Genomic DNA, 27,726 nt, shown 5'->3' on the forward strand with positions numbered 1-27,726 from the left:
TGTACAGTTCCATCCAACTTGGAACACAGACATTCAAAATTCCTTACACAAGTTACACTCTTGAAAAGGATCTCTATTCTGAAATAAAATCTGAGACAAAGAGTAACCTGAACTCAATCTCTTGTAGCCCTGATCACATTTAAACAAATAACAACAAAAACAAAAAGGCATTCTTTTTCTCTGAGGAGACTTAAAGTAAAAAAAAGGATAGACTAAACAAGGCAAGACAATAGCCAGCCACTTGTATACAATTCTATTTAACATGTTCTAGTATCTGTACTGTATTCTAACAAGAGAAATGATGAAGGAAGCCTTTCATTAGAACTGTGAATCAGAAGAATTTAAGAAACATATGTATTATATTCATATAGTTTAATATATTCACGTATTGTATCCATATAGGTCAACACTTAATAAGACTACATAGTAAAAAGTCTTTTTTCCAAAACTGTCCCCCTAGCCACTCAGTTCTCATGCCCAGTTTCTTACGTATTCTTCCAGAACAACACATAAATTACCACCACCAGCTCGCTTTAAAATAAAATAGTAGCATTTTTATGTACAGTATACCTCACTTTTTTTAACCCAACAACATATTTGGGAAGTTTTTTCAAGAAAAAGTGCCCCTTTTTTTTTTTTCAAATGCATATGAGTATCTTATTAAGTAACATGTACTATGTTATACCATTCAAACAATTCTAGATCTTATCAAAAAATATAAATTTCTAAATAAAATTATAGTTGGTATACCCAAATTGTGGGCTTTATTACAGTAATTTAAGTATAATAATGTACCATCTGTAAAATTTTACATTTTTTATAAGGGCTAATCAAGAATTTTTAGGACTAAAAAAAATGATCCTCAATGCAAAGAAATAAAATCAACTTTCTTACTGCTCATGTGATTAACAAACTACACTGTATATTGTCATCACAAAATGCTAAATTTAACCAAAGTACTGTACCTCATGATGGGTGCTTGCAAATCCAATATTTTCCTCATCTCTAAATTTAATGCTGGGGCACACTGTTCTTCCTTAAAATGGGGTGTCCCCTTCACTTGTGGACTTCCTCTAAAAAAAAAGCAAATACACAGGATTAAAGAGAAAGATACTGAATTCTCCTCTACTCTGTGACTAACAGCAAATCAAATAAAGTAACACAATCAAACATAAAACTCAGGTGTTCATCCTTTAGGTTCTCAAATGAAAAACATACTTAAATTCCACTATAGCAGACATATCTATTTATCAATTAGAAATAAATGTGTCTGACCAGTGTAACTTATATTGGGGGGGGGGGAGTGGGAATGGAGGGAGAAGAGCAAAGAATCTTAGGGAAAAAACCAGTAAAGACAGAAGTTAATTCTCAAGGGAACCAACAGACATCTTATTTAAAATGACTGACAGCCCTTTCTGAGTTGAGCAACTACGAAACTTATATACCATTCTATTATACAGTGCATGTCCGAAGTGATCCAAATCATCACCTCATCTTCCCTTGCTCCACACCTCATTCTTGATTCCTATCCTTCAGGTATATATCAGATTTAAGGTCAGATTCAGGGATGCAATTAGGAGATGTTTTACATTAAGTGGCAAAATGGGTAAATTCGAAAACTCCTTGGCACTAAATGGCTGCACTAGAGTGGCTAAGTCAATGCCAACATAATTGAGCTGTCACATACAAGCCCTCAAAAGGACTATAAAGCTATTTTGGAATCTTTATATCCATATGGCACTGGACCATTCTTTCTCAATGCCTGTGCAGAATTTAACAGCTATCTGTCTCTTCTCTTACTATCAGCTACCACTTACTCTAGGCAACAATTAGCCTGCCTACATCATCTTTCCTTCTCATCACCTACAATCCTAGAAACCAATTTGTCAATACTATTAAAACTAAGTGCAAAGAATCTAACAAGTTAAGGTTCCTAGCTTTGTGAAAATTATTTGGATGCTCAGAAAATTATTTAGATGCTTACTTATTAGTTTTAGATGACTTCCCATACAGAAACCTGGTGGTGCTTTATTACTATCCTCCTCTGCTACTGCCATGACCTGGAATATTTGATTCCTTCTACGTGTCTGAATGTCTAAGTTGGCTAATGTTTAACCAAACATATTCATGTTCAATTAGTATGTTTGATATGACAGCCCTTAAAAGGACACCATAAGTTATTAGTTTACAGGAGTCATATCTGAATTGCTAAACACACAAAACACTGTGATGAATTTCCTGAGATGTTCTCCATGTACATCTAGTTTTAAAGTTATTATTCAAAGTAATACATACACATAAATAGTCAAACAGTGCTAGAAGGCTTATGACAAACAAAAATAACTACTGAAGTAGTCTTCTTTCAGTGAGGAGGCAACCAGCTTGAATTCTTTGAGCTGTTATCTTCTTCTATTTACCTGCGTATTTTTTAAACCATGTGTTTACACTGCTTTAACATCATTAATTTTAGATATTATTAACTTTTTATTCTCATTTACCCATTTTTTTCCCATCCTCCCAACATAATTATACCAAACTGTTTTCATTATGATGATTACATAAGTATTTTTCACTTCTGGGTCAAGTAGTGTTCAGTAATCTTTCCTTAAATAACTTGATAATTTTCCACATGCTTTCATTTGCTTGGTTTTCTTTAAACTTATACCTAAGTCATCTCATACTCCTTAATAGCTCTGACAAAACAATTCTCAATATAATCTTCTATGTGGTCAAACCTGCTACATAGCTTATCATTTCCATTTCCCCCCCCGCCCTTGGAGGCATCCCTCTTTATGCCCAATGCCCTACTAAGTCTAATGCACAGCTATCAACATGATATTTACTTTGTCATCATCCTTATGATTTCTTTGTTTCTTTCCTATGTTGAATCCTTTATTTTATAGATCCTGTATCTTCCTCGGTTCACATATTCTTGGGGCTTCCTGGAAAGGTGCATGAGAAGTAAACTTAGAACTCTCAAGTCTGAAATGTCTCTATTTTATTATGACACTTGAATGAATGTTTGTCCCTTCAAAAAAACTATGATAAAGTTGTCTGAAAAGACATTTCTTCTGCCACTGTTCTATATCCTGGGAGGGTCTGTCAAACGTTTCTTTTAATGCTTTTATTGAATTTTTAATTTCTGCTATCATACTTTTCATTCCAGGAACTTTCTCACACCCACCTCCCCTTTTTTCTTATAGCACCAATTTTTTTTTTAATTAGGCAATACCTGTTTAAGGTCGTTAATTTTCATTTCCCCAAAGTGTTTTTGTTCCCTGTATTGCCTGTTTCCTCTGAGTTTCCTTTTTTCTGTTGTGTGTCTCTATTTTACATTAGAAACTTTGCTAAGAGGGCTAGCATCTTTCTTCATGTTCAAGAGGTTAATGAGAAAAAACTAATTATAAGCTCTATGTGTTCAAGTTTGGTTGTCAACTGGTGGACCTCAGGGTAGGCATTTTTGTTGAGGTCTTCCAATATGAGAGGATGTTGGGTCATTCATCTGGAGTGATTTAATTTCCATAGGAAGAATCCCTCAATCAAGTACAGAAGCCAGAAGTCTGGAGCCAAGCAGGGGAAGAAAGCTTGACATCCTATTGTTCAGTACAACAACTTTCACTTAATCCCCATCTTTAGTTTAGCATCTCATCCTTGCCCTACCCTGTGTCTGGAATCCCTCTGGTTTAATCAGACATCCTGTCTCCTGTGAGGTGAGAACACAGAAATCCTATTCCTTATTCAGATTTTTCAAACAATCCCCATTTATGGCCCCTGGTTCACTCCTGTATTCTGTGGTACTAATGCCTGAGCCATTCTAGGGTTTTGCAGATCAAACAAGTTGCTTTTCATCAATATCATATATGTAACCTTAGGCTCTCAGGTTTGATATTCTTCCTAAGTCATTTATTTTTTCTCATCCAATTTTTAGGTCATGGGTTAGAGATGCCTCCAGCTCTCATTAAAGATGAAAACAGTATTTCAACTTTTTGTTCTGTTGGTGATTTTCAAGAAAAAGGTGGAAACCTCATTACCCATCTTGAAACTGGAAACTATTTTCCTTTATATAAATACTATCATTTATTAGAGCTAAAAGTATTATGATAAGAATTTTATAGCAAATTTAAGTAAATCCTGACTTCTCAATGACTTCCATTATAAAATTAGGAGATAAACTTCACAGTATAATTTCCATCCCTTCCTCCAAACATACTAAAATGCAGTAAACTGTTAAAAATTACATGAACAAAAAAATCTAACTTTCTGATCAAAAATATTACTTATAGTTCAACAGTAATTTGAGAGTATTGCATCAGATTTTTGTAAGGGAGAGCCAAACTATGCAGAGCACTGAATGCCAGGAGGAAAAAAAACAATAAATTGAAAGGTTACCAAGTATGAGTGTACAAAACGTTCTGCACACATTATGTCAACTGATTGATTACAATCCTTTGAGTCAGGCGTTATTATCCGTATTTTTCCAGAAAAGAAACTGAAGCTTCAGTTTATTATTAAGAATTTTGTTTATGGTCACAGAGCTAGTAAGTGAAGGAGTTAAACTGAAAACTAGTAGAGTTAAAGAGACTAATAATAACCTTTGTGTACACAAAGAAATACTACAATGAATGCTAAAGAATGCATTGGTGATAGAGTGGGGAGGGAGTAGTCTGTAAATTAATTAAGAGACTTAATAAGAGTACACAAAGGCATCTACTAGCAGTGGCAGTAGAAATGTCTTTTCAGACAATTTTATCATAATCTTTTCTGAAGGGATATGATAAAAGCATAATGAGAATTATAGTTCCCGGTCATTAACAGAGGCTTCTCAGAGACAGACAGATACAATCACATTGTATGCATACCTGGTTGTCATTCAAGCTATTGAAACATAATATATTCTTCATTCTTGGGCACATAGAAGTGTGCTTTCCTCACCACTTAAAATTAGGTATGGCCATGTGACTTACTTTGGCCTATAAAACACAAGGGGAAGTGACTTGTGTCATTTCTGGGCAGAGGCTTTAAAGAGCCAACACTTGGTACACAATGCTCTGCTTTTATCCTCTACTGCAGGGACTTAGCCTATGCTGACTTACACAGTACAGCTGTCCCTTGGTGTGTGCAGGGGACTGTTTTCAGGACCCACCATGCATACCAAAATCCGCTGATGCTCAAGTCCCACAGTCAGTCCTCTTTATCTGTGGTTCTGCGTTCACAGATTCTACCAACCGTGCATCATGTTGTACTATTTGTGTTTACTAAAAAAAAAAAACGTGCATAAGCGGAGCTGCACAGTTCAAACCCATGTTGTTCAAGGGTCAACTGTATACCACATCAAATAACTGAGAGTTGTTAGACTGTGGTCCAGTAAAACTCAACAAGTTAATAGTTTGTCGGGGCTTCCCTGGTGGCGCAGTGGTTGGGAGTCTGCCTGCCAATGCAGGGGACACGGGTTCGAGCCCTGGTCTGGGAGGATCCCACATGCCGCGGAGCAGCTGGGCCCGTGAGCCACAGCTGCTGAGCCTGTGCGTCTGGAGCCTGTGCTCCGCAGCAGGAGAGGCCGCGATAGTGAGAGGCCCGCGCACCGCGATGAAGAGTGGCCCCCGCTTGCCGCAACTGGAGAGAGCCCTCGCGCAGAGACGAAGACCCAACACAGCCAAAAATAATAAATAAATAAATTAATTAATTAATTAAAAAAATAGTTTGTGATTATTATTCATGAGTGATTTTATTAACTATGTAGTCTGAGGAGCAGGAAGAAAAAAGAATGAAGAAAAATGAACACAGCTTAAGAGACTGTGGGATACCACCACACATACCAACATAAATATAATGGGAGTCCCAAAGGCAAGGCAAGAGGAAGAGGCAGGAAGAATATTTGAAGAAATAATGGTTGAAAATGTCCCAAATCTAATAGAAACATCCAAGAAGCTTAGCAAACTCCCAAGAAGGATAAATTCAAAAAGATCCATACCAAGATACATCGTATTCAAACTACTGAAAGACAAAGAGAATCTTGAAAGCAACAAGAGAAGTGACTCATCATATACAAGGGGTCCTCAATAACATTAGCAGCCAATTTCTCATCAAAAACCATTGAGGGGCTTCCCTGGTGGCGCAGTGGTTGAGAGTCTGCCTGCTAATGCGGGGACACGGGTTTGAGCCCTGGTCTGGGAGGATCCCACATGCCGCGGAGCGGCTGGGCCCGGGAGCCACAGCTGCTGAGCCTGCGCGTCTGGAGCCTGTGCCCCGCAACGGGAGGGGCCGCGATAGTGAAAGGCCCGCGCACCGCGATGAAGAGCGGTCCCCGCACCGCGATGAAGAGTGGCCCCCACTTGCCGCAACTAGAGAAAGCCCTCGCACGAACCGAAGACCCAGCACAGCCAAAAATAAATAAATTAATTAATTAAATAAATAAATTAAAAAAAAAAAAACCATTGAGGACAGGGGCAGTGGGATGACAATGCAAATGCTGGAAGACAAAAAAAAGTTAACTAAGAATTCTTTAACTAGAAAAACTATCCTTCAAAAATAAAGGAGAAATTAAGAGATTTTCAGATAAACAAAAGTTGAGGGATTTTGTCACAAGCAGATCTGAACTACAAGAAACACTAAAGGGAGTCCTTCAGGCTGAAATGAGAGAACACTAAACAGTAATCCAGAGCCATATGAAAAAAATAAAGAACACTAGTAAAGGTAACTACATAGGTGAATATAAAGCCAGCAATATTGTATTTTTGATTTGGAAATCCACCTTTTTAACTACATGATTTAAAAGACTAATGAATGAAAAGATAATTCTAAATCTACATTATGGGCACACAATGTATAATGATGTAATGTGTGACAATAAGAACATAAAAGGGGAAGGATGAAGATGTAGAGGAATATAGTTTCGTTACTGAAACCAAGTTGTTATTAATTCAATCTAGGTTGTTGTAAGTGTAAGATGCTACGTAATCCCAAGATAACCACTAAAGAAACATCAAATATACAGAGAAAAGGAAATGAAAAAGGAATCAAAATTAAACACAAAAGAAGACAATAATGAAGGAACTGAGGAACAAAAAAGATACCACACACAGAGAACAAATAGCAAAATGGCAGAAGTTCTTCCTTATCAGCAATTATTTTAAATGTAAATGGATTAAACACTTCAATTAAAAGACACATTGTCAGAATAGATTAAAAAAAACATATGATTCCATTTCTAAGTTTTCTATAAGAAACTCAGTTTAGATCAAAAGAAACAAATAAGTTGAAAGTGAAGGATGAAAAAAGATACTCCATGCAAACTGTATAACTAAAGAGCTTAGTGGTTACAGTAATATTTGACAAAATACTTTAAATCAAAAATGGTTACAAGAGATAAAGGACATTATATATTGATGAAAGTGTCAATCCAGCAAGAAGATATAACAATTATAAACAGATAACACACGTAACAACAGAGCCCCAAAACACATGAAGCAAATACTGAAGCAACTGAAGGGAGAAATAGTTCTAAAGTAACAACTAGACAATAGTTCTAAAGTAACAACTGGACAATACCCCACTTTCAATAATGCACAGAACAACTAGACAGAAGATTAGTAAGGAAACAGAGAATCTGAAAATTATAAACCACTCAGACCTAAGATGTATACCAAACTCTACCCAGTAACAGCAGAATACACATTCTTTTGCAAATGTACATGAAGCATTCTCTAGGATAGAACATGTGAGGCCACCAAAATGCCTCAATAAATTTTAAAAGATTGAAATTATCTTCTCTAACCACAATGAAATGAAACTAGATAGCAATAACAGAAGGAAAACTACAAAATTCACAAATATGTGGAAATTAAACAACACCTCTGAGACAGCCAATAGGTCAAAGAAAAGACCAAAAGGAAAATTAGAAAATACTTTGAGACTAATGAAAATGAAAACACAACACCATAGGGGGCAGTGAATGCAGTGATCAGAGGAAAATTTACCGCTAAAATGCTTGCACCAAAAAAGAAGAAAAATCTCAAATCCATAACCTAACTTTACACCTTAAAAGGATCTAGAAAAAGAGCAAACTTAACTCAAAACTAGCAGAAGGAAGGATATAATGAAGACTGGAGCGGATATGAACAAAAAATAGAGAATGGGAAAACAATAGAGAAAATCAAGCAAAGCAAACGTAGTTCTTTGAAAACATCAACAAAACTGAAAAACCTAAGGAAAAAAGAAAGGAAGACTCAACTCACTAAAATCAGAAATGAAAGAGGGGACATTACTACTGACCTTAGAGAAATAACTGGATTATAAGAGAATCCATATACTTAGTGAACTTGAATTTCCTTCTTTCCTGAACACACACAAATTGTCTTAAATATCCAGTGGAAGCAGATTATGTTTAATAATTCAAAAGGCAACCTAGACAACAACAACTGCAACTTACTAAGAACGTACTCATTGTTCTCATTTTATAGATGCACAAAAACATAGAAAGTAACTGAACAAGCAGCTTTTCCAAAGTTATTGCCTATAAAAAGTAGAACCCAGGGGCTTCCCTGGTGGCGCAGTGGTTGAGGGTCTGCCTGCCGGTGCAGGGGTCACGGGTTCGAGCCCTGGTCTGGGAAGATCCCACGTGCCGCGGAGCAACTGGGCCCGTGAGCTACAATTACTGAGCCTGCGCATCTGAAGCCTGTGCTCCGCAACAAGAGAGGTCGCGACAGTGGGAGGCCCACGCACCGCGATGAAGAGTGGCCCCCACTTGCCACAGCTAGAGAGGGCCCTCGCACAGAAATGAAGACCCAACACAGCCATAAATAAATAAATAAATAAATAAAAGAGTAACTGTAGTGCCATGTACACACACAAAAAAGCTTATTAAAAAAAAAAAAAAAAAAGTAGAACCCAGACTGAAACCCATGTGGCTCTAATTTCAAATGCCATTCTCTTCTCCACATCTCTAAACTGCTATATATTTATCAGAGGTAGTAATATTAAGTCCAATATCATAAGAAAGTAGGGAAAATGAAATTAAGCCTGTTTAAGAGTTCTGTTTTACTGATGTATTTTTCATGAATTAAAAGCAGTTTCCAGGTTTCCCTGGTGGTGCCAGCGGTTAAGAATCCACCTGCCAATACAGGGGGCACGGGTTCAAGCCCTGGCCCGGGAAGATCCCGTATGCCGCAGAGCAACTAAGTCTGTGTGCCACAGCTACTGAGCCTGCGCTCTACAGCCCGAGAGCCACAACTACTGAGCCCGCATGCCACAACTACTGAAGCCCGCGCGCCTAGAGCCCGTGCTCCGCAATGAGAAGACAGCACAATGAGAAGCCCGTGCACTGCAACAAAGAGTAGCCCCCGCTCGCCGTAACTAGAGAAAGCCACGCACAGCAATGAAGACCCAACACAGCCAAAAATAAAAATAAATTTATTTTTTAAAAAAGCAAAGTTTCCTAGCTTTCCATTCTAATGAATGCAATACATTCATGTCAATGAACGGTCCCCAAAGGGCAATGAAAAATGAAATGAGGGGTAGGTCAACTACTAGTCAAACTTCCCATAGCCTTGAGGAGGGAGTAGTTTCCCACTAAATTGATGAAAATAAAAAGCAAACTACAGTACTCAAAAATGTATCATAAAAATTACAAACAAGTCTTAAAAGAGAAAAAATTGCCTTTAATATATATGTCAAGTATGCTTTGGAGGGCTAAACAAGATGATACAGAAAACTGTCACTATGCAATTAAATTCAACAGGCATTGATTTCAACAAAGTCTAGTGTGCAGGAAATCTCAAATACTTTAAGTGCCAGCTAAAGAAAACAATAACATAGCAGATAACCTGATGGATTTGGTGGTGCTGGGGGTGGGGGCGGGCAGCGCACAATGACACAGGGACACGGGATAGGAATTTCAGAAGTATAGCTAACTATACAGTGTTTTTCCTAGCAACATAACTTACCCTAAGGGCTATCTTTCCTTCCAAGTATAGCTCAAATCTCCTTATCTACAAACCTTTCCCTAACAACTCAAGCACCTTCCCCTGAAATGCTATTACCACCTTTAGGGATGTTCATTTACTTGGCATTTGCCATTGCATATTGCCATTAATTTTAAATATGTATCTCTTCTTTAGCATCTTACACCTTTACAGCAACAAAATAGCTAGTGCCTTACAAATGATAGTAAAGCATACAATAACTGTTTGATGATGATGAAAAAAAGTCTCCTTCCAGATTTTCACATTTTTTTTCCAGTTTCTTGAGGTGTAATTGACATAGAACACTGTATGAGTTTTAAGGTGCACAACAAAAATGATTTGCAATATGTATACACTGTAAAATGATTACCACAATAAGATTAGTTAACATCCAACACCTCAGAGTCACAATTTTTTTCCCCTTGTGATAAGAACTTTCAACATCTACTCTCTTACAACTCATGTTATCAAATTTTAAAATGATTCTGGAATGTATTAGGCTTGATCCAGGAAGTTCTGGCAATCCTAGGTGAATTCTGGACCAAAAGGCTTTGGTTCTCCCACCATAGTTCTGGAAAGGCTCAGGATGGTTTCTTTCATCAAACTCCATACCTCCTATTTCATCATTTTCAGTCAACCTAATTGTTTACCAGAATATCAATAATGAAAGTATTTGGGCATGAAATAAAATGATGATAACTTGAATGTGATAAAACATACTCAGTGAAAAAAGACTGAAAATTGTTCAAGCTGACTGATGGACACATAGGTGGTCATCAGTCACGTTATTATTATACTAACAGAAAACTGGTGCCAAATTAGCCCTCCAGAAACAATAAAAAAAAAAACTGGGCAAAATATATAAAACAACCATATTCAGACACTGCATAACAGGCAGCACAGGACTATAATCCTGAGTGAAGGGAGACAAACAAGGTTTTCTGATAGAAGTCACTTTCTAGACTACCATGTACGGTGGGAAGACACAAGCATAATATGGCAGTCTTGTTAAGCTGAGGAGAAAAAGATTAAAGTTCAGGGAAGCAGAAGCAGCTATTTGTGGAACAGAGTAAAAGAGAGGTGAGAGATACAGAGAAAGAGCTCTAGAAACCTATAGGGATTCCCCTTAAGTCTTGCTGAATACTAAGCTATGCATTTATATGGTGAAACCCCACAAGGTCAGCCAAAGAATAACTACCAGAGATTTAAGCTGTACCATTCATATAGCGCTGAGAGACATTCCAGTTCTGACCACATAAAAGAGACCTCATTAAAGACCCAGGACATTAGCAGAGAGCTCAGAAGGGCTAAGCTAGTCTACAGTAAAGGCTGAACCTACCCTAAAAATACATAAACAAGCTTCAAAAGGATCAAGAAGCTCTCCAACTTAACTGCCATCCAAAACAAACTTCAACATTCTTTAAAGCAAAAGAATGAAAATCAGACACTTGATACCTAATACAATGCCCATGATCCAACCTAAAATCACGAGACATGTGATATGCCCCAGCAACTCAACTCTTAGGTATTTATTTACTCAAAAGATATAAAGCTAACTGGAGAGTGAAATGAGACTGGAATCTGAAAAAGCAGACAAGGTTCACAATTTCACTTTTTACTTTTTTTATGTCTCTCATTATTTGTATGCTTTTTAATACAATTTTTAAAGGTTACACTCTATTTACAGTTGTTACAAAATATTGGATACATCCCCTGTGTTGTACAATACATCCTTGCAGCCTATCTTACACTCAGTAGTTTGTATCTACTACTCTCTCACCCCTGTATTGCCTCTCCCCTCAATGGTAACCACTAGCTTGTTCTCTGTATCTGTGAGTCTACTTCTCTTTTGTTGTATTCACTCGTTTGTTGTATTTTTTAGATTCCACACAGAAGTGATATACAGTATTTGTCTTTCTCTGTCTGGCTATTTCACTTAGCATAATGCCCTCCAAGTCCATCCATGGTGCTGCAAATGGCAAAATTTCATTCCTTTTTATGGCTGAGTAGTATTCCATTGTATATATATATACACCACTTCTTCTTTATCCATTCATCTGTTGATAGACACTTAGGTTGCTTCCATATCTTGACAATTGCAAATAATGCTGCTAGGAACACTGGGGTGCATGTATCTTTTCAAATTAGTGTTTTTAGGGTTTTTTTGACATATACCCAGAAGTAGAATTGCTAAGTCATATGGTAGTTCTATTTTTAGTCTTTTGACTAAAAATATGGTTTTCCACAGTGACTGCACTGATTTACAGTCACACCAACAGTGTACGAGAGTTCCCTTTTCTCCACATCCTTGGCAATACTTGTTATTCATGTTCTTTTTTATGACGGCCATTCTGACAGGTGTGAGGTGATATCTCATTGTGGTTCTGATTTGCATTTCCCTGATAATTAGCAATGTTGAGCCTCTTTACATGTGCCTGTTGACCATCTGTATTTCCTCTTCGGAAAAATGTCTATTCGGATCTTCTGCCCATTTTTTAATTGGGTTGTTTTTCTGATGTTGAGTTATATGAGCTGTTAATGTATGTTGAATATTAATCCCTTATTGGTCATGTTGTTTGCAAATAGTTTCTCCCATTCAGTAGGTTGTCTTTTTGTTTTGTCAATGGTTTCCCTTGCTGTGCAGAAAGCTTTTATTTTTTTTAACATCTTTATTGGAGTATAATTGCTTTACAATGGTGTGTTAGTTTCTGCTTTATAACAAAGTGAATCAGATATACATATACATATATCCCCATATCTCCTCCCTCTTGCATCTCCCTCCCACCCTCCCTATCCCACCCGTCTAGGTGGTCACAAAGCACTGAGCTGATCTCCCTGTGCTATGTGGCTGCTTCCCACTAGCTATCTATTTTACATTTGGTAGTGTATATATATCCATGCCACTCTCTCACTTCGTCTCAGCTTACCCTTCTCCCTCCCCATGTCCTCAAGTTCATCCTCTACATCTGCGTCTTTATTCCTGCACCTTGCTGTGCAGAAGCTTTTAGGTTTAATTAGGTCCCATTTGTTTATTTTTGCTTTTGTTTCCTTTGCTTTAGGAGACGGATCCAAAAAAATATTGCTGTGATTTATGTCAGTGTTCCTGCCTACATTTTCCTCTAGGAGTTTTATAGTATACAGTCTTACATTTAGGTCTTTGATCCATTTTGAGTTTATTTTTTTTTTTTTTTTTTTTTTTTTCAAACATCTTTATTGAAGTATAATCGCCTTACAATAGTGTGTTAGCATCTGCTTTATAACAAAGTGAATCAGTTATACATATACAATATGTTCCCATTTCTCTTCCCTCTTGCATCTCCCTCCCTCCCACCCTCCCCATCCCACCCCTCTAGGTGGTCACAAAGCACCGAGCTGATCTCCCTGTGCTATGCGGCTGCTTCCCACTAGCTATCTATTTTACATTTGGTAGTGTATATATGTCCATGACACTCTCTTACCCTGTCACATCTCACCCCACCCCCTCCCCATATCCTCAAGTCCATTCTCTAGTAGGTCTGTGTCTTTATTCCCGTCTTGCCACTAGGTTCTTCATGGCCTTTTTTTTTTTTTCTTTTTTTTCCCTTAGATTCCATATATATGTGTTAGCATACTGTATTTGTTTTTCTCTTTCTGACTTACTTCACTCTGTATGACAGACTCTAACTCCATCCACCTCATTACAAATACCTCCATTTCATTTCTTTTTATGGCTGAGTAATATTCCATTGTATATATGTGCCACATCTTCTTTATCCATTCATCTGTTGATGGACACTTAGGTTGCTTCCATGTCCTGGCTATTGTAAATAGAGCTGCAATGAACATTTTGGTACATGACTCTTTTTGACCTATGGTTTTCTCAGGGTATATGCCCAGTAGTGGGATTGCTGGGTCGTATGGTAGTTCCATTTGTAGTTTTTTAAGGAACCTCCATACTGTTCTCCATAGTGGCTGTATCAATTTACATTCCCACCAACAGTGCAAGAGTGTTCCCTTTCCTCCACACCCTCTCCAGCATTTATTGTTTCTAGATTTTTTGATGATGGCCATTCTGACCGGTGTGAGATGATATCTCATTGTAGTTTTGATTTGCATTTCTCTAATGATTAATGATGTTGAGCATTCTTTCATGTGTCTGTAGGCCATCTGTATATCTTCTTTGGAGAAATGTCTATTTAGATCTTCTGCCCATTTTTGGATTGGGTTGTTCGTTTTTTTGTTATTGAGCTGCATGAGCTGCTTGTAAATCTTGGAGATTAATCCTTTGTCAGTTGCTTCATTTGCAAATATTTTCTCCCATTCTGAGGGTTGTCTTTTGGTCTTGTTTATGGTTTCCTTTGCTGTGCAAAAGCTTTTCAGTTTCATTAGGTCCCATTTGTTTATTTGTGTTCTTATTTCCATTTCTCTGGGAGCTGGGTCAAAAAGAATCTTGCTGTGATGTATGTCATAGAGTGTTCTGCCTATGTTTTCCTCTAAGAGTTTGATAGTGTCTGCCCTTACACTTAGGTCTTTAATCCATTTTGAGTTTATTTTTGTGCATGGTGTCAGGGAGTGTTCTAATTTCATACTTTTACATGTTCCTGTCCAATTTTCCCAGCACCACTTATTGAAGAGGCTGTCTTTTCTCCACTGTAGATGCTTGCCTCCTTTATCAAAGATAAGTTGACCATATGTGTGTGGGTTTATCTCTGGGCTTTCTATCCTGTTCCATTGATCTATATTTCTGTTTTTGTGCCAATACCAAACTGTCTTGATTACTGAAGCTTTGTAATATAGTCTGAAGTCAGGGAGCCTGATTCCCCCAGCTCCATTTTTCGTTCTCAAGATGGCTTTGGCTATTCGGGGTCTTTTGTGTTTCCATACAAATTGTGAAATTTTTTGTTCTAGTTCTGTGAAAAATGCCAGTGGTAGTTTGATAGGTATTGCATTGAATCTGTAGATTGCTTTGGGTAGTAGAGACATTTTCACAATGTTGATTCTTCCAATCCAGGAACATGGTATATCTCTCCATCTATTTGTATCATCTTTAATTTCTTTCATCAGTGTCTTATAATTTTCTGCATACAGGTCTTTTGTCTCCTTAGGTAGGTTTATTCCTAGATATTTTATTCTTTTTGTTGCAATGGTAAATGGGAGTGTTTTCTTAATTTCACTTTCAGATTTTTCGTCATTAGTGTATAGAAATGCAAGAGATTTCTGTGCATTAATTTTGTATCCTGCTACTTTACCAAATTCATTGATTAGCTCTAGGAGTTTTCTGGTAGCATCTTTAGGATTCTCTATGTATAGTATCATGTCATCTGCAAATAGTGACAGCTTTACTTCTTCTTTTCCGATTTGGATTCCTTTTATTTCTTTGTCTTCTCTGATTGCTGTGGCTAACACTTCCAAAACTATGTTGAATAATAGTGGTGAGAGTGGACAACCTTGTCTTGTTCCTGATCTTAGTGGAAATGGTTTCAGTTTTTCACCATTGAGGACAATGTTGGCTGTGGGTTTGTCATATATGGCCTTTATTATGTTGAGGAAAGTTCCCTCTATGCCTACTTTCTGCAGGGCTTTTATCATAAATGGGTGTTGAATTTTGTCAAAAGCTTTCTCTGCATCTATTGAGATGATCATATGGTTTTTCTCCTTCAATTTGTTAATATGGTGTATCACATTGATTGATTTGCGTATATTGAAGAATCCTTGCATTCCTGGGATAAACCCCACTTGATCATGGTGTATGATCCTTTTAATGTGCTGTTGGATTCTGTTTGCTAGTATTTTGTTGAGGATTTTTGCATCTATGTTCATCAGTGATATTGGCCTGTAGTTTTCTTTCTTTGTGACATCTTTGTCTGGTTTTGGTATCAGGGTGATGGTGGCCTCGTAGAATGAGTTTGGGAGTGTTCCTCCCTCTGCAATATTTTGGAAGAGTTTGAGAAGGATAGGTGTTAGCTCTTCTCTAAATGTTTGATAGAATTCGCCTGTGAAGCCATCTGGTCCTGGGCTTTTGTTTGTTGGAAGGTTTTTAATCACAGTTTCAATTTCAGTGCTTGTGATTGGTCTGTTCATATTTTCTATTTCTTCCTGGTTCAGTCTCGGCAGTTTGTGCATTTCTAAGAATCTGTCCATTTCTTCCAGGTTGTCCATTTTATTGGCATATAGTTGCTTGTAGTAATCTCTCATGATCTTTTGTATTTCTGCAGTGTCAGTGGTTACTTCCCCTTTTTCATTTCTAATTCTATTGATCTGAGTCTTCTCCCTTTTTCTCTTGATGAGTCTGGCTAATGGTTTATCAATTTTGTTTATCTTCTCAAAGAACCAGCTTTTAGTTTCATTGATTTTTGCTATTGTTTCCTTCATTTCTTTTTCATTTATTTCTGACCTGATCTTTATAATTTCTTTCCTTCTGCTGGCTTTGGGGTTTTTTTGTTCTTCTTTCTCTAATTGCTTTAGGTGCAAGGTTAGGTTGTTTATTCGAGATGTTTCCTGTTTCTTGAGGTAGGCTTGTATTGCTATAAACCTCCCTCTTAGCACTGCTTTTGCTGTGTCCCATAGGTTTTGGGTCGTCGTGTCTCCATTGTCATTTGTTTCTAGGTATTTTTTGATTTCCCCTTTGATTTCTTCAGTAATCACTTCGTTATTAAGTAATGTATTGTGTAGCCTCCATGTGTTTGTATTTTTTACAGATCTTTTCCTGTAATTGATATCTAGTCTCATAGCGTTGTGGTCGGAAAAGATACTTGATACGATTTCAATTTTCTTAAATTTACCAAGGCTTGATTTGTGACCCAAGATATGATCTATCCTGGAGAATGTTCCATGAGCACTTGAGAAAAATGTGTATTCTGTTGTTTTTGGGTGGAATGTCCTATAAATATCAATTAAGTCCATATTGTTTAATGTATCATTTAAAGCTTGTGTTTCCTTATTTATTTTCATTTTGGATGATCTGTCCATTGGTGAAAGTGGGGTGTTAAAGTCCCCTACTATGATTGTGTTGCTGTCAATTTCCCCTTTCATGGCTGTTAGTATTTGCCTTATGTATTGAGGTGCTCCTATGTTGGGTGCATAAATATTTACAATTGTTATACCTTCCTCTTGGATCGATCCCTTGATCATTATATAGTGTCCTTCTTTGTCTCTTGTAATAGTCTTTATTTTAAAGTCTATTTTGTCTGATATGAGAATTGCTACTCCAGCTTTCTTTTGATTTCCATTTGCATGGAATATCTTTTTCCATCCCCTCACTTTCAGTCTGTATGTGTCCCTAGGTCTGAAGTGGGTCTCTTGTAGACAGCATATGTATGGGTCTTGTTTTTGTATCCATTCAGCCAGCCTGTGTCTTTTGGTGGGAGCATTTAATCCATTTACATTCAAGGTAATTATCGATATGTATGTTCCTATTCCCATTTTCTTAAATGTATTGGGTTTGTTATTGTAGGTGTTTTCCTTCTCTTGTGTTTCTTGCCTAGAGAATTTCCTTTAGCATTTGTTGTAAAGCTGGTTTGGTGGTGCTGAACTCTCTCAGCTTTTGCTTGTCTGTAAAGGTTTTAATTTCTCCATCGAATCTGAATGAGATCCTTGCTGGGTAGAGTAATCTTGGTTGTAGGTTTTTCTCCTTCATGACTTTAAGTATATCCTGCCACTCCCTTCTGGCTTGCAGAGTTTCTGCTGAGAGATCAGATGTTAACCTTATGGGGATTCCCTTGTGTGTTATTTGTTTTTTTTCCCTTGCTGCCTTTAATATGTTTTCCTTATATTTAATTTTTGACAGTTTGATTAATATGTGTCTTGGCGTGTTCCTCCTTGGGTTTATCCTGTATGGGACTCTCTGTGCTTCCAGGACTTGATTAACTATTTCCTTTCCCATATTAGGGAAGTTTTCAACTATAATCTCTTCAAAAATTTTCTCTGTCCCTTTCTTTTTCTCTTCTTCTTCTGGTACCCCTATAATTCGAATGTTGGCACGTTTAATGTTGTCCCAGAGGTCCCTGAGACTGTCCTCAGTTCTTTTCATTCTTTTTTCTTTATCCTGCTCTGTAGTAGTTATTTCCACCATTTTATCTTCCAGGTCACTTATCCTTTCTTCTGCCTCAGTTATTCTACTATTGATCCCATCTAGAGTATTTTTAATTTCATTTATTGTGTTTTTCATCATTGCTTGGTTCCTCTTTAGTTCTTCTACATCCTTGTTAAATGTTTCTTGCATTTTGTCTATTCTATTTCCAAGATTTTGGATCATCCTTACTATCATTATTCTGAATTCTTTTTCAGGTAGACTACCTATTTCCTCTTCATTTGTTAAGTCCAGTGTGTTTTGAGCCTGCTCCTTCATCTGCTGTGTGTTTTTCTGTCGTCTCATTTTGCCTATCTTACTGTGTTTGGGGTCTCCTTTTCACAGGCTGCAGGTTCGTAGTTCCCGTTGTTTTTGGTATCTGTCCCCAGTGGCTAAGGTTGGTTCAGTGGGTTGTGTAGGCTTCCTGGTGGAGGGAACTAGTGCCTGAGTTCTGGTGGATGAGGCTAGATCTTGTCTTTCTGGTGGGCACTTCCACGTCTGGTGGTGTATTTTGGGGTGCCTGTGGCCTTATTTTGATTTTAGGCAGCCTCTCTGCTAATGGATGGGGTTGTGTTCCTGTCTAGCTAGTTGTTTGGCATAGGGTGTCCAGCACTGTAGCTTGCTGGTCGTTGAGTGAAGCTGGGTCTTGATGTTGAGATGGAGATCTCTGGGAGATTTTTGCCGTTTGGTATTACGTGGAGCTGGGAGGTCTCTTGTGGACCAGTGTTCTGAAGTTGGCTCTCCCACCTCAGAGGCACGGCCCTGATGCCTGGCTGGAGCACCAAGAGCCTTTCATCCACACAGCTCAGAATAAAAGGGAGAAAAAAATAGAAAGAAAGAGGATAAAATAAAATAAAATAAAGCTATTATAATAAAAAATAAGAAAAAAAATTATTAAGAATAAATGTATTCAGAAAAAAAAATTGTTTTTAATTTTTAAAAATAGATTTATTAATTTTTTATAGTAAAAAATAAGAAAAAAATTATTAAGAAAAAAATTTTTTTTAATTTTTTAAAATAAAAAATATGAAAAAACTTATTAAAGATTTTTTTTAATTTCTAAAAATAGAAAATAAGGAAAAAATTATTAAGAAAACATTTATTAGGAAAAAAAAATTTTGTAAGTTAAAAAAAAAAAAAAAAAAAAAACACGGACGGACCTAACCCTAAGACTAATGGTGGAAGCAAAGTTATACAGACAAAATCTCACCCAGAAGCATACACCTATACACTCAAAAAAAAAGGAAAAGGGGAAAAATTAGTATCTCCTGCTCCCAGAGTCCACCTCCTGAATTTGGGAGGATTCGTTGTCTATTCAGGTATTCAACAGATGCAGGTACATCAAGTTGTTTGTGGAGTTTTAATCCGCTGCTTCTGAGGCTGCTGGGAGAGATTTCCCCTTCTCTTCCCTGTTCGCACAGCTCCCGGGGTTCAGCTTTGGATTTGGACCCTCCTCTGCGTGTAGGTCGCCTGAGGGCGTCTGTTCCCCGCCCAGACAGGACGGGGTTAAAGGAGCAGCTGCTTCGGGGGCTCTGGCTCACCCAGGCCGCGGGGAGGGAGGGGTACAGAGGAGGCGGGGCGAGCCTGCGGCGGCCGAGGCCGGCGTGACGTTGCACCAGCTCGAGGCGCGCAGTGCGTTCTCCCGGGGATGTTGTCCCCGGATCCCGGGACCCTGGCAGTGGCGGGCTGCACAGGCTCCGGGGAGGGGAGGTGTGGAGAGTGACCTGTGCTCACACACAGGCTTTTTGGAGGCGGCAGCAGCAGCCCCAGCGTCTCACGCCCGTCTCTGGGGTCCGCGCTGATCGCCGTGGCTTGCGCCCTTCTCTGGAGATCGTTTAGGCGGCGCTCTGAATCCCCTCTCCTTGCGCGCAGCGAAACAAAGAGCCAAGAAAAAGTCTCTTGCCTCTTCGGCAGCTGCAGACCTTTTCCTGGTCTCCCTCCCGGCTAGCTGTGGTGCGCCAACCCCTTCAGGCTGTGTTCACGCCGCCAGCCCCAGTCCTCTCCCTGCGATCCGACCGCAGCCCGAGCCTCAGCTCCCAGCCCTGCCCGCCCCGGCGGGGGAGCAGACAAGCCTCTCGGGCTGGTGAGCGCCGCTCGGCGCCGAGCCTCTGTGCGGGAGTCTCTCCGATTTTCCCTCTGTGCCCCTGTTGCTGTGGGATCCGCGCTGATAGCCGCGGCTCGCGCCCTTCTCTGGAGTTCGTTTAGGCGGCGCTCTGAATCCCCTCTCCTTGCCCGCCGCGAAACAAAGAGGCAAGAAAAAGTCTCTTGCCTCTTCGGCAGCTGCAGACTTTTTCCCGGACTCCCTCCGGGCTAGCTGTGGTGCGCTAACCCCTTCAGGCTGTGTTCACGCCGCCAGCCCCAGTCCTCTCCTTGCGATCCAACTGAAGCCCGAGCCTCAGCTCCCAGCCCCGCCCGCCCCGGCGGCTAAGCAGACAAGCCTCTCGGGCTGGTGAGTGCTGCTCGGCGCCAAGCCTCTGTGCGGGAACCTCTCCGCTTTGCCCTCTGCACCTCTGTGGCTGCGCTCTCCTCCGTGGCTCTGAAGCTTCCCCCCTCCGCCCCCCGCAGTCTCCGCCCGCGAAGGGGCTCCTAGTGCGTGGAAACCTTTCCTCCTTCACGGCTCCCTCCCACTGGTGCAGGTGCCGTCCCTATTCTTTTGTCTCTGTTATTTCTTTTTTCTTTTGCCCTACCCAAGTACGGGGGGAGTTTCTTGCCTTTTTGGAGGTCGGACGTTTTCTGCCAGCGTTCAGTGGGTGTTCTGTAGGAGCAGTTCCACGTGTAGATGTATTTCTACTGTATCTGTGGGAAGGAATGTGATCTCCGCGTCTTACTCTTCCGCCATCTTCCTTAACCTCCCCGAGTTTATTTTTGTATATCGTGTTGGAGAATGTTCTAATTTTATTCTTTAACATGTAGCTGTCCAGCTTACCCAGCACCACTTACTGAAGAGAATGTCTTTTCTCCATTATATATTCTTGCCTCCTTTGTCAGATTAATTGACTATAAGTGTGTGGCTTTATTTCTGGGCTCTCTATCCTGTTCCATTGATCTATGTGTCTGTTTTTGTGCCAGTACCATACTGTTTTGATTACTGTAGCTTTGTAGTATAGTCTGAAGACAGGGAATGTGATTCCTCCAGCTTTGTTCTTCTTTCTCCAGATTGTTTTAGCTATTCGGAGTCTTCTGCATTTCCATACAAATTTTAAAATTATTTGTTCTGCTTTTGTGAAAAATGCCATTGGTATTCTGACAGGGATTGCACTGAATCTGTAGATTGCCTTGGGTAGTATGGTCATTTTAACAATATTGATTATTCCAATCCAAGAACATGGTATATCTTTCCATCTGAGTCATCTTTGATTTCTTTCATCAGTATCTTACAGTTTTCTGAGTACAGGTCTTTTGTCTCCTTAGGTAGGTTTATTCCTAGGTATTTTATTCATTTTGATGTGATGGTAAATCAGATCGTTTCCTTAATTTCTCTGATAGTTCACTGTTAGCGTATAGAAATGCAACAGATTTCTGTGTATTACTTTTCTGTCCTGCAACCTTACCGAACTCACTGATGAGCTCTGGTAGTCTTCTGGTGGCATCTTTAGGATTTTCTACGTATAGTATCATATCACCTGCCAACAGTGACAGCTTTACTTCTTTTCCAATTTGGATTCCTTTTATTTCTTTTTCTTCTCTGACTGACGTGGCTAGGACTTCCAATACTATGTTGAATAAAAGTGGCAATTGTGGGCACCCTTGTCTTGTTCCTGGTCTTAGAGGAAATGCTTTCAGCTTTTTCACCGCTGAGGATGATATTAGCTGTTGGTTTGTAATATAGGTCCCAAATCAATAAAATGAGGAATGAAAAAGGAGAAGTTACAACCAACACCACAGAAATACAGAGGATAATAAGAGACTACTACAAACAACTATATGCCAATAAAATGGACAACCTAGAAAAAATGGCCGAATTCTTAGAAAGGTGTAATCACCCAAGACTGAACCAAGAAGAAATAGAAAATATGAACAGACCAATCACCAGTACTGAAACTGAATCAGTAATTTAAAAACTCCCAAAAAATGAAATTCCAGGGCCAGATGGCTTCACAGGTGAATTCTACCAAACATTTAGAGAAGAGTTAACACCTATCCTTCTGAAACTATTCCAAAAAATTGCAGAGGAAGGAAGACTTCCAAACTCACTCTATGAGGCCACCATCGCCCTGATACCAAAACCAGACAAAGATATCACACAAAAGGAAAATTACAGGCCAATATCACTGATGAACACAGATGCAAAAATCCTCAACAAAATACTAGCAAACCAAATCCAACAATACATTAAAAGGATCATACAACATGATCAAGTGGGATTTATTCCACAGATGCAAGGATTTTTCAATCCACAAATCAATCAATGTGATACATCACATCAACAAACTGAAGAATAAAAACCACAGATCATGTCAATAGATGCAGAAAAAGCTTTTGATAAAATTCAACATCCATTTATAATAAAAACTCTCCAGAAAGCAGGCACAGCAGGAACATACCTCAACATAGTACTTGTTTGTTTTTGTAATAATATATTCATGGACTACCAGTGTAAATTTTTTTAAAGTGCCATGGGATTATACATGAGGGATCAGCTATTTCTTGGGTACAAGGGAAGATAGGAGAGTTGAGGTCCAAAGCTTTATAAATACTTGACCTGAGCTTGAAAACCAAGTGAGATAGCTTTCTTACATAAAAAAGAGAGTGGTGAAGGCATACCAAGTAAAGCAAATAGCAAATGAACAGAATTAAAATACATAGGAAGTGTGGGTTCAGTGTGCTGGAGATAGGGGAAAAGCAGGTTCTAAATGCCAAGCCAGATCTCTTGGGCTTTATTTTGTGGGGACTGGAGAGCAACAGAAGTTTAGGAGATAAGGAATTAATACCCTGAATATATAGAGAACTCCTAAAACTCAACAGCAAAAAGCCAAAACAATCTGATTCAAAAAGGGACAGAGGACTCAAAACAGACATTTCTCCAATGATACACAATCGGCCAATAAGCACATTAGAAGAGTACCTAACATCACTAATCAGTAGGGAAATGCAAATCAAAACTAAAGTGAGATACCACCTCACACCTACAAGTTACTATAAAAATACATATATAACAATAAGTGTTGGCAAAAATGTAGAGAAATTAGAGTCCTTGTGCACTAAGTACAGAAAATGGTACAGCCCTTGAGGATAATAGTATGGCAGTTCCTCAAAAAATTAAAAATAGAATTACCATAAGATACAGCAATTGTACTTTGGGGTATATACCCAGAGGAACTGAAATCAGGGTCTCAAAGAGACATTTGAATACCCATGTTTATAGCAGCATTATTCACGATAGAATGTGGTATATACATACAGTGGAATATTATTCAACCTTTAAAAGGAAGGAAAGTCTAACATATGCTACAAAATGAATGAAACTTGAGGACATTATGCTAAGTGAAGTAAGTCAGTCACAAAAGATAAATATCGTATGGTTTCACTTATATGAAGTACAGTTAAACCCTGAACAACCTGGGGGTTAGGGATGCAGACCCCCATGCACTAGAAAATCTGTGCATAACTTTACAGTTGGCCCTCCATATACGTGGCTCTGCGTCCTTGGATTCAACCAACCAAGAATCCTGCAGTACATATTTACTGAAAAAAATTCCACGTATAAGTGGACCTGCACAGTTCAAACCTGTGTTGTTAAAGGGCCAACTATATAACTATACTTTAAAACAGTTACGATGATAAATGTTACATTATGTGTATTTTACCACAATAAAAAAATTAGAAATAAAAAAATTTACTGATATGATATTTCTGAAATAATATTCCAGGAAGTACTGATGTATAATGCTAGCATTTTTGTATCTTTAGATCCAGGTGTTAATTATTTAGAACAAAGTTAATCCAGACTTTTAAAAAAAGTTTCTGAGACAAGAATCACATCATCAAGTCTCTGTTTTGAAGAATAAATCTGGTTATCAGTGCAAAGAATGTATTTCAGTATGGAGGAGAAAGAGACTAGAGGACAAGAATGAGTTAGTAAACAAGCTTTTCAATAGGCAAGGAGAGGCCATGAACACCCCTAATATGACAAGTGAGAGTAAAATACATACTAGCAAATTTTAGAGGCACTAGAGAGTTGTAATCAATCAATACAACTTGATTACCAAAGAAGAGAAATGAAGAAATAAAGATTCAACATGTTTTCAACATCACACACTGTGTAAAAGATCATGGTAGGGCTTCCCTGGTGGCGCAGTGGTTGAGAATCTGCCTGCCAATGCAGGAGACACGGGTTCGAGCCCTGGTCTGGGAAGATCCCACATGCCGCGGACCAATTGGGCCCGTGAGCCACAACTACTGAGCCTGCGCGTCTGGAGCCAGTGCTCCGCAACGAGAGGCCACGACAGTGAGAGGTCCATGCACCGCGATGAAGAGTGGCCCCCACTTGCCGCAACTAGAGAAGCCCTCGTACAGAAACGAAGACCCAACACAGCCATAAATAAATTAATTAATTTAAAAAAAAAAAAAAGAAAGATCATGGTAATGGCAATAAATTTTAGAAAAGCAATAACATGTTTGGCTTGGTAAAGACGAAATGAGTTAGGTTTAGACATGATGAGTTTGAGGCTGCCTAGAGATATCTAAATAGATTTGTTCCAGAAAGGTGGGCCAGAAGCTTAAGAAAGTGGTACTATATTACAGAAACGTCTGAACCTCATCCACATATACTGGATAACTAAAGCCAGTAAGAGCATGTAGAATACAAGAGAACACAGAACAAAATCCTAGGGAACAGTAAAGCATTATTTTAGGTACTATAGAGTAATTTAAGGTGTTGATTTAAACCTAATGACATCTTCATGAAGTGGATATTAACTCCATTCTTCAGACTTGTAAAATAAAACTCAAAAAAACTAAGCAACACGATTAATCCTGAAAGCTAAGAAAAGCCACTGAAAAACTGTAGAAAAATGGCAAGTTAATTTTATGTTAGAAAAATTCACTTAGGGGAAAACCACAAAAGATGAATTAATAAGATATTACAATAATCCAAGAGAAAAATGACAAAACCCAAACTAAAGTAGTGTTGCTCAGAATTAGGAAGAAGGGAAAGACATGAGGAATACAAGGTAGAATATACTGGACTTGATATAGCCTGGCTATTGGAGTTATTAAGTGGCAAGAATAAATAAGCTCAAATGACAGTGCCATTTACAAAAAAAGAGAATAAACTGTAGGCTTTCCCAGGATTAGGTTATTTAAAAAGCAGAATGTAATTTTTCTTTTTATACTTAATAAAAAATGTCTCCCTTCTGACTTTTTCACTGTAAGTTATTAGATAAGACCTAGGATTTATTCACAGTAATTTCTTCTTATTAACTTTCTTACCTTCTAAATCTCACCAATCCAGAATGCTCCGGCCATGGGCGTATGTTTTGTTTCCTCATCTCACTGAGAACTTTTAAACATCATCTTCTCAGTAAAGACCCTGACCACTCTATTTCAAGTTGTTTCCCCACTTCCCATTCCCTTTCCCGGCTTTATTTTTCTCCACAGAATGTATCACCTAATTTGTAATGTATTTTACTTATTTATCACCATCTATTAGAAGAATGCAGGCTGTATGAGTAGGGTTTCTTGTTATTGTTGTTTTTCTTCTTTTTTCTTTTTCCTCTGCTGCATCCCAGTATCTAAAACAGTCCTGGAGCCTGACAAAATTTAATACTTAAATGGATGGATGGATGACAACAATTTTTCAGAAGAGTTTTCTGAAAGAGGTAGTACTCTTAATCACCAGGCCTTTTATATCATTTTTCTTAAAAAAAAAAAAAAAAAAAAAAAAGCTTTTTATTTACATTATCACAAAATCAGACAGCTTTGAGTCTGATAAGAACAATGCATAGGGCTCTTTGAATCAGGCAGATCTTTTAACAATTCTGTGATTTTTTGAATTCAGGTGCCAGTCTTAGAAGTGTGGCCAACAGGGGAGTGGTTTTCACTGTCCAGAATTTATAGAATAACGTTGCTAATTAATCTTATTAGTAAATGCTCATGCAATTATAATGTAAGCTAATGGATACATAAAAGACGCAAAGTTGAACAGCTAAAGGTTACACATGTACTGTTAACAGAATACATACATATTGAAATCAAACTACACATGCAACGTTTTGAGAAGATCAAAGGGAATCAAAAATGTTAGGATAACTAACATACTTTGTCAAGTTCAAAAACTGAACTTAGACCAAGATATATTGTTAGAAATAACTTTCTAAATCTATAGAAGCTTAAGGGGAAAAAAGCAGTTAAAGTTTATTCTCCAGAAAACTAACACTCAAAACTTAACTAGCAAAAAGAAAAAAACAAATGTTGAGGGGAATCTTTCACATCTGTAAGTAATTCAAACCTCTTTTATTCTCTTTGATGTAACTGAGTAAATGTTTATATCCCCTTCCTTGCAGGTTTCTCCTGCAAGAAGCTTTATTTTATTGAAGTATAATTGACTTACAATGTTATGCTAGTTTCAGGTGTACAGCAAAGTGATTCAGTTGTATATATAATATATATGTGTATATATATATATCATATATATGTTCTTTTTCAGATTTTTTTCTCTTATAGGTTATTACAACATATTGAGTATAGTTCCCAAGAAGCAGGATTTTTGAAAAGACAAGTTGTGTTGAAGTTAGAAATTGCTAACCTCAACTAATTATTCCCTTCTTGCTTCCCACCTAGCACTAATTCATAACAGATGGTAAAAATATTGGCCTTGGGGAGGGAGTGGGACGTCTGAATTTTGACAGTTGTTTTGGAGTGATGTTTTTCAGTGAAAAAGATAATATCTTCATCTTTAATAGTTGATAATTAAATATACTGAATTTTAGTACAGTAACCTTTCTTTTTAAAAGAACACTAACCTCAATAAGGCTGGTCTCAGTAAGGTGGAAAGATAGAAAGAATAAGGAGAAAAAAATCTCTGCTCTCAAAAGTAGTATACATAATGATGAAATGTTTGTTGAAATTACTTTCAGTATGAAATTAAATATGATTTGCAGTTTCAAGAACTACCAAACTCATATTTAAACATAAACACATGAACATATTCTAAAGCTTAACACAAATTATTTCTGATTTATCCCTGGCAGAGTTTCCTTCATTAATTTCACTGTAAGTTACAAGACATGAAAGAAAAAGCCATCAAGACGACCTTCAATGGGTAAGTCCATTCACTGCCCTGTGTAACCAATATGAAGGAATATTTTAATATAGAATGGAATTTATAAAGATGCAAAGGATGAAAGAAATGGAAAATTCATTAATCAAAGAATAAATGACCTAAATGACCTTTGAGGCATAAAGAGTCATTTAATATAAGACTGTAACCATTGCTGAAGCCTGACTCCCATCATCAACAGGAAGGATGCTGGAAACAAAACTATGTGGAAACTCTGAAAGATTATGGGGGCATCTGACCTGTTCTAAGATGAAGCACTATGGGAAAAGAGGCAGTCTGAGGTTAAGATGCTGTCACATAATACAAGGAAGTTGAGATACTATAGAAAAACTTATGGGAGGAACTTATAAGATTTAGAGAAGAGAAGCAAGAGACAATAGCGTTTCTAAAACTGAGAAGAGGATGACTAACCACTGGCCTCAATTATGCTGTCTCTATTC

At 38.0% G+C, this 27,726-nt stretch overlaps 1 protein-coding gene across 4 annotated transcripts in view; it reads right to left on the minus strand.

The window, feature by feature from the left end:
• The window catches only part of RIC1 (RIC1 homolog, RAB6A GEF complex partner 1), a 142,969-nt gene that overhangs the window by 50,226 nt on the left and 65,017 nt on the right, over positions 1–27,726 (minus strand). For 3 of the 4 annotated variants that reach the window (XM_057548491.1, XM_057548490.1, XM_057548488.1), the window contains exon 4: positions 966–1,073. In XM_057548491.1, coding sequence (XP_057404474.1) covers positions 966–1,073 — 108 coding nt within the window. Of the gene's footprint in view, positions 1–965; positions 1,074–2,843; positions 2,943–27,726 lie in introns of all 4 variants that reach the window. The other variant, XM_007182196.2, reaches the window with a different exon arrangement.

Source organism: Balaenoptera acutorostrata, chromosome 6, assembly GCF_949987535.1.
Source record: "Balaenoptera acutorostrata chromosome 6, mBalAcu1.1, whole genome shotgun sequence".
NCBI classification, from domain to species: domain Eukaryota; kingdom Metazoa; phylum Chordata; class Mammalia; order Artiodactyla; family Balaenopteridae; genus Balaenoptera; species Balaenoptera acutorostrata.